The sequence below is a fragment of the Neodiprion virginianus genome, chromosome 3 (genome assembly GCF_021901495.1).
Source record: "Neodiprion virginianus isolate iyNeoVirg1 chromosome 3, iyNeoVirg1.1, whole genome shotgun sequence".
NCBI classification, from domain to species: Eukaryota; Metazoa; Arthropoda; class Insecta; order Hymenoptera; family Diprionidae; genus Neodiprion; species Neodiprion virginianus.
The window spans coordinates 720,603-735,692 of record NC_060879.1 but is presented as its reverse complement, the minus strand read 5'-3'; the positions used below and the strand labels follow the sequence as shown (position 1 = coordinate 735,692).

Here is a 15,090-nt window from a genome sequence, read left to right as displayed (position 1 = left end):
ATATCAAGTCAGTCGAACCGTTAGCGTTAAGGCGTTAGGAGAATCTCATAGCTTCTGGTCGTAATAACAATTTGTTGCAGACGACACTACGTCGGGCCACGGATTTCAATAGTTCCGAGACGTATTTCTACTTATTTACTTGATTTACATTACAACAAAGTCAAATCATCAGTACCTATGCTATCGAAAATTAAATTCGGATGCTAGCAAGTTCATTGAGCAAAAACACTCTGTGCATGGGGATGATAATTCCGTCCGTATTGTCACCGGAATAAAAGACACGGTATTTCGAATCTATTTCTAACCTCAAAAAGAAAAAAAAAAAACGAACATCTGATACCGAAGGGAAGGAGAAAATATTAGAGGAACATGGCTCTTTGTGGATCGAAGATAAATGTAATGTCTAGGGGTTTTCACACCACCCCGGTTGCCCAGGAAATTCGAAAAATGGCCCGATTGCGAGTCGTGGATAACAGCGAGATTGGGAAGAGCGCTATGCTGGAAGGAAAACCACCTAGATGCATTCATGTATACAACAAGCGTGGTGTTGGTTTCTTAGGTATGTGTACAAGATTACGAGCGAACAATTATTTCGTTATCCTCTGTTATTCATTTTCTTTTATCATCCACGCATACAGGTGACAAGGTGCTGCTAGCCATAAAGGGTGAAAAGAAGAAAGCCATCCTTGTAGGACTCAAGCAAAACCAGTCGCCTAGGATACCTAAATTTGACAGCAACAACGTTGTTTTAATAAACGACGAGGGTACACCCCTTGGGACTCGGATCCACGTTCCAATTCCCCATATCCTGAGAACTCTACTACAAGAAAAAACTCAAACCAAGGGAGCTGACTATACAAAGCTGCTTGCTATAGCATCAAGATATGTTTGAATCTAGGGTTACGATAGTGGTAGAGTATGTTATTTAATTAAAAAATAAAATTCTTGTATATATACATATTATTGGAATATCATGCGGTGTATGTTTATCCATTTATGGAATCGATTTATCGATTCTCTGACGCATTGGCTGCAGATATAAGTACAAAGAACGCTATCCCCGGGTAATTTTCCATAATGGTTTGCTGCGTTGACTGAAGAATATTTTCTTTTCGAATAAGAAGAGAAAACTTGAATAAAAAACAAACAAAAGAATATATTCTTCAGTCAACGTCTGGCGGGTCTAGAGACAATTCTGTTACCCTACACTTTACAGACTTGTCTCTGCTCGGCTTAACGTAAAATTAAGTCGGCAACGCGAAATACTGCAAATTTTCCCCCGCGCACGTTCAAATGTGTAAAGGTCGTTATGCTGCAGACCCGAACCAACCTTGAATCATGTCACACCGTGGTTTTGCTGTTATCGAGTTGGAACTGCAGTAACGAATTAGATTATGCGTTGATTATACGAATATTTATTTATGTTCTTGTAGATGCAATACTTGGAATTTATTTTACATTCGTTTTACATGATCTCAACGCGTTATTTTTGCAACAACGACTTTGTCGCAATGGAGCGTAGAATTGGTTGCACGCAAAAGGCCAAGAAGGCGAACGTAAATCGTTTCTGCGTAGGAATACCTATACCTATGTATGGACGAGCAGTGTTTCTGATTTAAAAACACCAAACACCTTTATTACACGAGTATGAATGTGATCCCGCAGAAATAATCTATTGCCAACCACGTTTCGCTGCATAACTATAACGACTTTGATAACACATCAACGAGAATTCTTACGTTGAACAGATCCGACTTTTGAATATCCGTGAATATGTAATCCTAATGTACTAATTCTTATAGCATTAGTTGATGAAAGAAAGAAATTTGTCTACACAATAAAACCCTATAAAAAAAATCTGATACAGACTGTCGGATCCGACAGAGATCCGACAATCTGTATCGGATTTTTTTTGTAGGGAAGACGTTATCATATTTTGCTCTAGATAATGTATACTGTACACCTATTTCCTCGTATTGTAGAACTACTTCTTGAATAAACTTCCGTCATATTCTGCATTTTGTTTCGTCTTAGATCTGTTTGTTCACGAGTAGATTTTTTTCAGAATTTTCAGCTGTTAGTTTGGTTGAGTTGATCTCGACGGATTGGGACTGCGCCCGATCGATTCCTCTCGCAAAGTTACGTTGGAATAGTGCATGAAAGAATTTATTCCAGCGCTTTTCAGAATCGCGAAAATTTTCGCCTAAAATGCAAAGGGGTTAGCCTTACTTTTTTTGTGACCAAAAAATTTTTCGTCTCAGAATTGATTCGTATGACTCTTTCCCGACCAATTGGACCCCAAGGAACTCAGAAAACGCAGCAAAAGGAGCATGGGATCAACGGGAGAGAAGATACGAGGAAAAAAGCACCTGCTGAAAAATGTCGAAAATTCAGGTTTTCGTTTTTTGGCTGTAACTTTCGATGCGTTGATCGCAGCGTATTGGGACAGCGCCCAATCGATTTCTCTCGCAAAATTACGTCGGAATAGTCCCACAATTAATTTATTCCAGCACTTTTGAAAATTGCGAAAAGTTTCGCCAAAAATACATAGGGGTTAACCTTCCTTTTTTTTTGACCAAAAAATTTTTCGTCTCAGAATTGATTCGTATGACTCTTTCCCGACCAATTGGACCCCAAGGAACTCAGAAAACGAAGCAAAAGGAGCGTGGGATCAACGGGAGAGAAGATACGAGGAAAAAAGCACCTGCTGAAAAATGTCGAAAATTCAGGTTTTCGTTTTTTGGCTGTAGCTTTCGATGCGTTGATCGCAGCGTATTGGGACTGCGCCCAATCGATTTCTCTCGCGAAATCACGTTGGAATAGTGCCTGAAAGAATTGATTCCAGCACTTTTGAAAATCGCGAAAATTTTCGCCAAAAATCCAAAGGGGTTAACCTTTCTTTTTTTTTGACCAAAATATTTTTCGTCTCAGAATTGATTCGTATGACTCTTTCTCGACCAATTGGACCCCACGGAACTCAGAAAACGCAGCAAAAGGAGCGTGGGATCAACGGGAGAGACGATACGAGGAAAAAAGCACCTGCTGAAAAATGTCGAAAATTCAGGTTTTCGTTTTTTGGCTGTAGCTTTCGGTGCGTTGATCGCAGCGTATTGGGACTGCGCCCAATCGATTTCTCTCGCTAAATCACGTCGGAATAGTGCCTGAAAGAATTGATTCCAGCAATTTTGAAAATCGCGAAGATTTTCGCCAAAAATCCAAAGGGGTTAGCCTTACTTTTTTTGTGACCAAAAAATTTTTCGTCTCAGAATTGATTCGTATGACTCTTTCCCGACCAATTGGACCCCAAGGAACTCAGAAAACGCAGCAAAAGGAGCATGGGATCAACGGGAGAGAAGATACGAGGAAAAAAGCACCTGCTGAAAAATGTCGAAAATTCAGGTTTTCGTTTTTTGGCTGTAACTTTCGATGCGTTGATCGCAGCGTATTGAGACAGCGCCCAATCGATTTCTCTCGCAAAATTACGTCGGAATAGTCCCACAATTAATTTATTCCAGCACTTTTGAAAATTGCGAAAAGTTTCGCCAAAAATACATAGGGGTTAACCTTCCTTTTTTTTTGACCAAAAAATTTTTCGTCTCAGAATTGATTCGTATGACTCTTTCCCGACCAATTGGACCCCAAGGAACTCAGAAAACGAAGCAAAAGGAGCGTGGGATCAACGGGAGAGAAGATACGAGGAAAAAAGCACCTGCTGAAAAATGTCGAAAATTCAGGTTTTCGTTTTTTGGCTGTAGCTTTCGATGCGTTGATCGCAGCGTATTGGGACTGCGCCCAATCGATTTCTCTCGCAAAATCACGTTGGAATAGTGCCTGAAAGAATTGATTCCAGCACTTTTGAAAATCGCGAAAATTTTCGCCAAAAATCCAAAGGGGTTAACCTTTCTTTTTTTTTGACCAAAATATTTTTCATCTCAGAATTGATTCGTATGACTCTTTCTCGACCAATTGGACCCCACGGAACTCAGAAAACGCAGCAAAAGGAGCGTGGGATCAACGGGAGAGACGATACGAGGAAAAAAGCACCTGCTGAAAAATGTCGAAAATTCAGGTTTTCGTTTTTTGGCTGTAGCTTTCGGTGCGTTGATCGCAGCGTATTGGGACTGCGCCCAATCGATTTCTCTCGCAAAATCACGTCGGAATAGTGCCTGAAAGAATTGATTCCAGCACTTTTGAAAATCGCGAAGATTTTCGCCAAAAATCCAAAGGGGTTAGCCTTACTTTTTTTGTGACCAAAAAATTTTTCGTCTCAGAATTGATTCGTATGACTCTTTCCCGACCAATTGGACCCCAAGGAACTCAGAAAACGCAGCAAAAGGAGCATGGGATCAACGGGAGAGAAGATACGAGGAAAAAAGCACCTGCTGAAAAATGTCGAAAATTCAGGTTTTCGTTTTTTGGCTGTAACTTTCGATGCGTTGATCGCAGCGTATTGAGACAGCGCCCAATCGATTTCTCCCGCAAAATTACGTCGGAATAGTCCCACAATTAATTTATTCCAGCACTTTTGAAAATTGCGAAAAGTTTCGCCAAAAATACATAGGGGTTAACCTTCCTTTTTTTTTGACCAAAAAATTTTTCGTCTCAGAATTGATTCGTATGACTCTTTCCCGACCAATTGGACCCCAAGGAACTCAGAAAACGAAGCAAAAGGAGCGTGGGATCAACGGGAGAGAAGATACGAGGAAAAAAGCACCTGCTGAAAAATGTCGAAAATTCAGGTTTTCGTTTTTTGGCTGTAGCTTTCGATGCGTTGATCGCAGCGTATTGGGACTGCGCCCAATCGATTTCTCTCGCAAAATCACGTTGGAATAGTGCCTGAAAGAATTGATTCCAGCACTTTTGAAAATCGCGAAAATTTTCGCCAAAAATCCAAAGGGGTTAACCTTTCTTTTTTTTTGACCAAAATATTTTTCGTCTCAGAATTGATTCGTATGACTCTTTCTCGATCAATTGGACCCCACGGAACTCAGAAAACGCAGCAAAAGGAGCGTGGGATCAACGGGAGAGACGATACGAGGAAAAAAGCACCTGCTGAAAAATGTCGAAAATTCAGGTTTTCGTTTTTTGGCTGTAGCTTTCGATGCGTTGATCGCAGCGTATTGGGACTGCGCCCAATCGATTTCTCTCGCAAAATCACGTTGGAATAGTGCCTGAAAGAATTGATTCCAGCACTTTTGAAAATCGCGAAAATTTTCGCCAAAAATCCAAAGGGGTTAACTTTCTTTTTTTTTGACCAAAATATTTTTCGTCTCAGAATTGATTCGTATGACTCTTTCTCGACCAATTGGACCCCACGGAACTCAGAAAACGCAGCAAAAGGAGCGTGGGATCAACGGGAGAGACGATACGAGGAAAAAAGCACCTGCTGAAAAATGTCGAAAATTCAGGTTTTCGTTTTTTGGCTGTAGCTTTCGGTGCGTTGATCGCAGCGTATTGGGACTGCGCCCAATCGATTTCTCTCGCAAAATCACGTCGGAATAGTGCCTGAAAGAATTGATTCCAGCACTTTTGAAATTCGCGAAGATTTTCGCCAAAAATCCAAAGGGGTTAACCTTCCTTTTTTTTTGACCAAAAAATTTTTCGTCTCAGAATTGATTTGTATGACTCTTTCCCGACCGATTGGACCCCAAGGAACTCAGAAAACGCAGCAAAAGGAGCGTGGGATCAACGGGAGAGAAGATACGAGGAAAAAAGCACCTGCTGAAAAATGTCGAAAATTCAGGTTTTCGTTTTTTGGCTGTAACTTTCGATGCGTTGATCGCAGCGTATTGGGACTGCGCCCAATCGATTTCTCTCGCAAAATCACGTTGGAATAGTGCCTGAAAGAATTGATTCCAGCACTTTTGAAAATCGCGAAAATTTTCGCCAAAAATCCAAAGGGGTTAACCTTTCTTTTTTTTTGACCAAAATATTTTTCGTCTCAGAATTGATTCGTATGACTCTTTCTCGACCAATTGGACCCCACGGAACTCAGAAAACGCAGCAAAAGGAGCGTGGGATCAACGGGAGAGACGATACGAGGAAAAAAGCACCTGCTGAAAAATGTCGAAAATTCAGGTTTTTGTTTTTTGGCTGTAGCTTTCGGTGCGTTGATCGCAGCGTATTGGGACTGCGCCCAATCGATTTCTCTCGCAAAATCACGTCGGAATAGTGCCTGAAAGAATTGATTCCAGCACTTTTGAAAATCGCGAAGATTTTCGCCAAAAATCCAAAGGGGTTAACCTTCCTCTTTTTTTGACCAAAAAATTTTTCGTCTCAGAATTGATTTGTATGACTCTTTCCCGACCGATTGGACCCCAAGGAACTCAGAAAACGCAGCAAAAGGAGCGTGGGATCAACGGGAGAGAAGATACGAGGAAAAAAGCACCTGCTGAAAAATGTCGAAAATTCAGGTTTTCGTTTTTTGGCTGTAACTTTCGATGCGTTGATCGCAGCGTATTGGGACTGCGCCCAATCGATTTCTCTCGCAAAATTACGTCGGAATAGTGCCACAATTAATTTATTTCAGCACTTTTGAAAATTGCGAAAATTTTCGCCAAAAATACAAAGGGGTTAACCTTCCTTTTTTTTTGACCAAAAAATTTTTCGTCTCAGAATTGATTCGTATGACTCTTTCCCGACCAATTGGACCCCAAGGAACTCAGAGAACGCAGCAAAAGGAGCGTGGGATCAACGGGAGAGAAGATACGAGGAATAAAGCACCTGCTGAAAAATGTCGAAAATTCAGGTTTTCGTTTTTTGGCTGTATCTTTCGATGCGTTGATCGCAGCGTATTGAGACAGCGCCCAATCGATTTCTCTCGCAAAATTACGTCGGAATAGTCCCACAATTAATTTATTCCAGCACTTTTGAAAATTGCGAAAAGTTTCGCCAAAAATACATAGGGGTTAACCTTCCTTTTTTTTTGACCAAAAAATTTTTCGTCTCAGAATTGATTCGTATGACTCTTTCCCGACCAATTGGACCCCAAGGAACTCAGAAAACGAAGCAAAAGGAGCGTGGGATCAACGGGAGAGAAGATACGAGGAAAAAAGCACCTGCTGAAAAATGTCGAAAATTCAGGTTTTCGTTTTTTGGCTGTAGCTTTCGATGCGTTGATCGCAGCGTATTGGGACTGCGCCCAATCGATTTCTCTCGCAAAATCACGTTGGAATAGTGCCTGAAAGAATTGATTCCAGCACTTTTGAAAATCGCGAAAATTTTCGCCAAAAATCCAAAGGGGTTAACCTTTCTTTTTTTTTGACCAAAATATTTTTCATCTCAGAATTGATTCGTATGACTCTTTCTCGACCAATTGGACCCCACGGAACTCAGAAAACGCAGCAAAAGGAGCGTGGGATCAACGGGAGAGACGATACGAGGAAAAAAGCACCTGCTGAAAAATGTCGAAAATTCAGGTTTTCGTTTTTTGGCTGTAGCTTTCGGTGCGTTGATCGCAGCGTATTGGGACTGCGCCCAATCGATTTCTCTCGCAAAATCACGTCGGAATAGTGCCTGAAAGAATTGATTCCAGCACTTTTGAAAATCGCGAAGATTTTCGCCAAAAATCCAAAGGGGTTAGCCTTACTTTTTTTGTGACCAAAAAATTTTTCGTCTCAGAATTGATTCGTATGACTCTTTCCCGACCAATTGGACCCCAAGGAACTCAGAAAACGCAGCAAAAGGAGCATGGGATCAACGGGAGAGAAGATACGAGGAAAAAAGCACCTGCTGAAAAATGTCGAAAATTCAGGTTTTCGTTTTTTGGCTGTAACTTTCGATGCGTTGATCGCAGCGTATTGAGACAGCGCCCAATCGATTTCTCCCGCAAAATTACGTCGGAATAGTCCCACAATTAATTTATTCCAGCACTTTTGAAAATTGCGAAAAGTTTCGCCAAAAATACATAGGGGTTAACCTTCCTTTTTTTTTGACCAAAAAATTTTTCGTCTCAGAATTGATTCGTATGACTCTTTCCCGACCAATTGGACCCCAAGGAACTCAGAAAACGAAGCAAAAGGAGCGTGGGATCAACGGGAGAGAAGATACGAGGAAAAAAGCACCTGCTGAAAAATGTCGAAAATTCAGGTTTTCGTTTTTTGGCTGTAGCTTTCGATGCGTTGATCGCAGCGTATTGGGACTGCGCCCAATCGATTTCTCTCGCAAAATCACGTTGGAATAGTGCCTGAAAGAATTGATTCCAGCACTTTTGAAAATCGCGAAAATTTTCGCCAAAAATCCAAAGGGGTTAACCTTTCTTTTTTTTTGACCAAAATATTTTTCGTCTCAGAATTGATTCGTATGACTCTTTCTCGATCAATTGGACCCCACGGAACTCAGAAAACGCAGCAAAAGGAGCGTGGGATCAACGGGAGAGACGATACGAGGAAAAAAGCACCTGCTGAAAAATGTCGAAAATTCAGGTTTTCGTTTTTTGGCTGTAGCTTTCGGTGCGTTGATCGCAGCGTATTGGGACTGCGCCCAATCGATTTCTCTCGCAAAATCACGTCGGAATAGTGCCTGAAAGAATTGATTCCAGCACTTTTGAAAATCGCGAAGATTTTCGCCAAAAATCCAAAGGGGTTAGCCTTACTTTTTTTGTGACCAAAAAATTTTTCGTCTCAGAATTGATTCGTATGACTCTTTCCCGACCAATTGGACCCCAAGGAACTCAGAAAACGCAGCAAAAGGAGCATGGGATCAACGGGAGAGAAGATACGAGGAAAAAAGCACCTGCTGAAAAATGTCGAAAATTCAGGTTTTCGTTTTTTGGCTGTAACTTTCGATGCGTTGATCGCAGCGTATTGAGACAGCGCCCAATCGATTTCTCCCGCAAAATTACGTCGGAATAGTCCCACAATTAATTTATTCCAGCACTTTTGAAAATTGCGAAAAGTTTCGCCAAAAATACATAGGGGTTAACCTTCCTTTTTTTTTGACCAAAAAATTTTTCGTCTCAGAATTGATTCGTATGACTCTTTCCCGACCAATTGGACCCCAAGGAACTCAGAAAACGAAGCAAAAGGAGCGTGGGATCAACGGGAGAGAAGATACGAGGAAAAAAGCACCTGCTGAAAAATGTCGAAAATTCAGGTTTTCGTTTTTTGGCTGTAGCTTTCGATGCGTTGATCGCAGCGTATTGGGACTGCGCCCAATCGATTTCTCTCGCAAAATCACGTTGGAATAGTGCCTGAAAGAATTGATTCCAGCACTTTTGAAAATCGCGAAAATTTTCGCCAAAAATCCAAAGGGGTTAACCTTTCTTTTTTTTTGACCAAAATATTTTTCGTCTCAGAATTGATTCGTATGACTCTTTCTCGATCAATTGGACCCCACGGAACTCAGAAAACGCAGCAAAAGGAGCGTGGGATCAACGGGAGAGACGATACGAGGAAAAAAGCACCTGCTGAAAAATGTCGAAAATTCAGGTTTTCGTTTTTTGGCTGTAGCTTTCGATGCGTTGATCGCAGCGTATTGGGACTGCGCCCAATCGATTTCTCTCGCAAAATCACGTTGGAATAGTGCCTGAAAGAATTGATTCCAGCACTTTTGAAAATCGCGAAAATTTTCGCCAAAAATCCAAAGGGGTTAACTTTCTTTTTTTTTGACCAAAATATTTTTCGTCTCAGAATTGATTCGTATGACTCTTTCTCGACCAATTGGACCCCACGGAACTCAGAAAACGCAGCAAAAGGAGCGTGGGATCAACGGGAGAGACGATACGAGGAAAAAAGCACCTGCTGAAAAATGTCGAAAATTCAGGTTTTCGTTTTTTGGCTGTAGCTTTCGGTGCGTTGATCGCAGCGTATTGGGACTGCGCCCAATCGATTTCTCTCGCAAAATCACGTCGGAATAGTGCCTGAAAGAATTGATTCCAGCACTTTTGAAATTCGCGAAGATTTTCGCCAAAAATCCAAAGGGGTTAACCTTCCTTTTTTTTTGACCAAAAAATTTTTCGTCTCAGAATTGATTTGTATGACTCTTTCCCGACCGATTGGACCCCAAGGAACTCAGAAAACGCAGCAAAAGGAGCGTGGGATCAACGGGAGAGAAGATACGAGGAAAGAAGCACCTGCTGAAAAATGTCGAAAATTCAGGTTTTCGTTTTTTGGCTGTAACTTTCGATGCGTTGATCGCAGCGTATTGGGACTGCGCCCAATCGATTTCTCTCGCAAAATCACGTTGGAATAGTGCCTGAAAGAATTGATTCCAGCACTTTTGAAAATCGCGAAAATTTTCGCCAAAAATCCAAAGGGGTTAACCTTTCTTTTTTTTTGACCAAAATATTTTTCGTCTCAGAATTGATTCGTATGACTCTTTCTCGACCAATTGGACCCCACGGAACTCAGAAAACGCAGCAAAAGGAGCGTGGGATCAACGGGAGAGACGATACGAGGAAAAAAGCACCTGCTGAAAAATGTCGAAAATTCAGGTTTTCGTTTTTTGGCTGTAGCTTTCGGTGCGTTGATCGCAGCGTATTGGGACTGCGCCCAATCGATTTCTCTCGCAAAATCACGTCGGAATAGTGCCTGAAAGAATTGATTCCAGCACTTTTGAAAATCGCGAAGATTTTCGCCAAAAATCCAAAGGGGTTAACCTTCCTCTTTTTTTGACCAAAAAATTTTTCGTCTCAGAATTGATTCGTATGACTCTTTCCCGACCAATTGGACCCCAAGGAACTCAGAAAACGCAGCAAAAGGAGCGTGGGATCAACGGGAGAGAAGATACGAGGAAAAAAGCACCTGCTGAAAAATGTCGAAAATTCAGGTTTTCGTTTTTTGGCTGTAACTTTCGATGCGTTGATCGCAGCGTATTGGGACTGCGCCCAATCGATTTCTCTCGCAAAATTACGTCGGAATAGTGCCACAATTAATTTATTTCAGCACTTTTGAAAATTGCGAAAATTTTCGCCAAAAATACAAAGGGGTTAACCTTCCTTTTTTTTTGACCAAAAAATTTTTCGTCTCAGAATTGATTCGTATGACTCTTTCCCGACCAATTGGACCCCAAGGAACTCAGAGAACGCAGCAAAAGGAGCGTGGGATCAACGGGAGAGAAGATACGAGGAATAAAGCACCTGCTGAAAAATGTCGAAAATTCAGGTTTTCGTTTTTTGGCTGTATCTTTCGATGCGTTGATCGCAGCGTATTGGGACTGCGCCCAATCGATTTCTCTCGCAAAATTACGTCGGAATAGTGCCTGAAAGAATTGTTTCCAGCACTTTTGAAAATCGCGAAAATTTTCGCCAAAAATACAAAGAGGTTAACCTTCCTTTTTTTTATACCAAAAAATTTTTCGTCTCAGAATTGATTCGTATGACACTTTCCCGACCAATTGGACCCCAAGGAACTCAGAAAACGCAGCAAAAGGAGCGTGGGATCAACGGGAGAGAAAATACGAGGAAAAAAGCACCTGCTGAAAAATGTCGAAAATTCAGGTTTTCGTTTTTTGGCTGTAACTTTCGATGCGTTGATCGCAGCGTATTGGGACTGCGCCCAATCGATTTCTCTCGCAAAATTACGACGGAATAGTGCCACAATTAATTTATTCCAGCACTTTTGAAAATTGCGAAAATTTTCGCCAAAAATACAAAGGGGTTGACTTTCCTTTTTTTTTGACCAAAAAATTTTTCGTCTCAGAATTGATTTGTATGACTCTTTCCCGACCGATTGGACCCCAAGGAACTCAGAAAACGCAGCAAAAGGAGCGTGGGATCAACGGGAGAGAAGATACGAGGAAAAAAGCACCTGCTGAAAAATGTCGAAAATTCAGGTTTTCGTTTTTTGGCTGTAACTTTCGATGCGTTGATCGCAGCGTATTGGGACTGCGCCCAATCGATTTCTCTCGCAAAATCACGTTGGAATAGTGCCTGAAAGAATTGATTCCAGCACTTTTGAAAATCGCGAAAATTTTCGCCAAAAATCCAAAGGGGTTAACCTTTCTTTTTTTTTGACCAAAATATTTTTCGTCTCAGAATTGATTCGTATGACTCTTTCTCGACCAATTGGACCCCACGGAACTCAGAAAACGCAGCAAAAGGAGCGTGGGATCAACGGGAGAGACGATACGAGGAAAAAAGCACCTGCTGAAAAATGTCGAAAATTCAGGTTTTCGTTTTTTGGCTGTAGCTTTCGGTGCGTTGATCGCAGCGTATTGGGACTGCGCCCAATCGATTTCTCTCGCAAAATCACGTCGGAATAGTGCCTGAAAGAATTGATTCCAGCACTTTTGAAAATCGCGAAGATTTTCGCCAAAAATCCAAAGGGGTTAACCTTCCTCTTTTTTTGACCAAAAAATTTTTCGTCTCAGAATTGATTTGTATGACTCTTTCCCGACCGATTGGACCCCAAGGAACTCAGAAAACGCAGCAAAAGGAGCGTGGGATCAACGGGAGAGAAGATACGAGGAAAAAAGCACCTGCTGAAAAATGTCGAAAATTCAGGTTTTCGTTTTTTGGCTGTAACTTTCGATGCGTTGATCGCAGCGTATTGGGACTGCGCCCAATCGATTTCTCTCGCAAAATTACGTTGGAATAGTGCAACAATTAATTTATTCCAGCACTTTTGAAAATTGCGAAAATTTTCGCCAAAAATACAAAGGGGTTAACCTTCCTTTTTTTTTGGCCAAAAAATTTTTCGTCTCAGAATTGATTCGTATGACTCTTTCCCGACCAATTGGACCCCAAGGAACTCGAAAAACGCAACAAAAGGAGCGTGGGATCAACGGGAGAGAGGATACGAGGAAAAAAGCACCAGCTGAAAAATGTCGAAAATTCAGGTTTTCGTTTTTTGGCTGTAACTTTCGATGCGTTGATCGCAGCGTATTGGGACTGCGCCCAATCGATTTCTCTCGCAAAATTACGTCGGAATAGTGCCTGAAAGGATTGATTCCAGCACTTTTGAAAATCGCGAAAATTTTCGCCAAAAATACAAAGGGGTTAGCCTTCCTTTTTTTTTGACCAAAAAATTTTTCGTCTCAGAATTGATTCGTATGACTCTTTCTCGACCAATTGGACCCCGAAGAACTCAGAAAACGCAGCGAAAGGAGCGTGGGATCAACGAGAGAGAAGATACGAGGAAAAAAGCACCTGCTGAAAAATGTCGAAAATTCAGGTTTTCGTTTTTTGGCTGTAACTTTCGATGCGTTGATCGCAGCGTATTGGGACTGCGCCGAATCGATTTCTCTCGCAAAATTACGTCGGAATAGTGCCACAATTAATTTATTTCAGCACTTTTGAAAATTGCGAAAATTTTCGCCAAAAATACAAAGGGGTTAACCTTCCTTTTTTTTTGACCAAAAAATTTTTCGTCTCAGAATTGATTCGTATGACTCTTTCCCGACCAATTGGACCCCAAGGAACTCAGAGAACGCAGCAAAAGGAGCGTGGGATCAACGGGAGAGAAGATACGAGGAATAAAGCACCTGCTGAAAAATGTCGAAAATTCAGGTTTTCGTTTTTTGGCTGTATCTTTCGATGCGTTGATCGCAGCGTATTGGGACTGCGCCCAATCGATTTCTCTCGCAAAATTACGTCGGAATAGTGCCTGAAAGAATTGTTTCCAGCACTTTTGAAAATCGCGAAAATTTTCGCCAAAAATACAAAGAGGTTAACCTTCCTTTTTTTTATACCAAAAAATTTTTCGTCTCAGAATTGATTCGTATAACACTTTCCCGACCAATTGGACCCCAAGGAACTCAGAAAACGCAGCAAAAGGAGCGTGGGATCAACGGGAGAGAAAATACGAGGAAAAAAGCACCTGCTGAAAAATGTCGAAAATTCAGGTTTTCGTTTTTTGGCTGTAACTTTCGATGCGTTGATCGCAGCGTATTGGGACTGCGCCCAATCGATTTCTCTCGCAAAATTACGACGGAATAGTGCCACAATTAATTTATTCCAGCACTTTTGAAAATTGCGAAAATTTTCGCCAAAAATACAAAGGGGTTGACTTTCCTTTTTTTTTGACCAAAAAATTTTTCGTCTCAGAATTGATTCGTATGACTCTTTCCCGACCAATTGGACCCCAAGGAACTCAGAAAACGCAGCAAAAGGAGCGTGGGATCAACGGGAGAGAGGATACGAGGAAAAAAGCACCAGCTGAAAAATGTCGAAAATTCAGGTTTTCGTTTTTTGGCTGTAACTTTCGATGCGTTGATCGCTGCGTATTGGGACTGCGCCCAATCGATTTCTCTCGCAAAATTACGTCGGAATAGTGCAACAATTAATTTATTCCAGCACTTTTGAAAATTGCGAAAATTTTCGCCAAAAATACAAAGGGGTTAACCTTCCTTTTTTTTTGGCCAAAAAATTTTTCGTCTCAGAATTGATTCGTATGACTCTTTCCCGACCAATTGGACCCCAAGGAACTCGAAAAACGCAACAAAAGGAGCGTGGGATCAACGGGAGAGAGGATACGAGGAAAAAAGCACCAGCTGAAAAATGTCGAAAATTCAGGTTTTCGTTTTTTGGCTGTAGCTTTCGATGCGTTGATCGCAGCGTATTGGGACTGCGCCCAATCGATTTCTCTCGCAAAATCACGTCGGAATAGTGCCTGAAAGAATTGATTCCAGCACTTTTGAAAATCGCGAAGATTTTCGCCAAAAATCCAAAGGGGTTAACCTTCCTTTTTTTTTGACCAAAAAATTTTTCGTCTCAGAATTGATTTGTATGACTCTTTCCCGACCGATTGGACCCCAAGGAACTCAGAAAACGCAGAAAAAGGAGCGTGGGATCAACGGGAGAGAAGATACGAGGAAAAAAGCACCTGCTGAAAAATGTCGAAAATTCAGGTTTTCGTTTTTTGGCTGTAACTTTCGATGCGTTGATCGCAGCGTATTGGGACTGCGCCCAATCGATTTCTCTCGCAAAATTACGTCGGAATAGTGCAACAATTAATTTATTCCAGCACTTTTGAAAATTGCGAAAATTTTCGCCAAAAATACAAAGGGGTTAACCTTCCTTTTTTTTTGGCCAAAAAATTTTTCGTCTCAGAATTGATTCGTATGACTCTTTCCCGACCAATTGGACCCCAAGGAACTCGAAAAACGCAACAAAAGGAGCGTGGGATCAACGGGAGAGAGGATACGAGGAAA

At 41.4% G+C, this 15,090-nt stretch overlaps 1 protein-coding gene across 1 annotated transcript; it reads left to right on the top strand.

Moving 5' to 3' along the window:
* The first annotated feature begins 40 nt into the window (after positions 1 to 40).
* On the top strand, positions 41 to 2,018 carry LOC124301529 (39S ribosomal protein L14, mitochondrial). Its single transcript, XM_046756687.1, has 2 exons — positions 41 to 559; positions 639 to 2,018. The coding sequence occupies exons 1-2, from the start codon at positions 370 to 372 to the stop codon at positions 890 to 892; spliced, it is 444 nt and encodes a 147-aa protein (XP_046612643.1). The 5' UTR covers positions 41 to 369; the 3' UTR covers positions 893 to 2,018.
* Positions 2,019 to 15,090: the final 13,072 nt, after the last annotated feature.

Excerpts from the sequence above, each read along its gene's own strand:
- LOC124301529 (XM_046756687.1), top strand. The coding sequence starts at position 370 with ATGGCTCTTTGTGGATCGAAGATAAATGTAATGTCTAGGGGTTTTCAC. Across the intron at positions 560-638 it reads GCGTGGTGTTGGTTTCTTAG|GTGACAAGGTGCTGCTAGCC; the intron begins GTATGTGTACAA and ends CCACGCATACAG.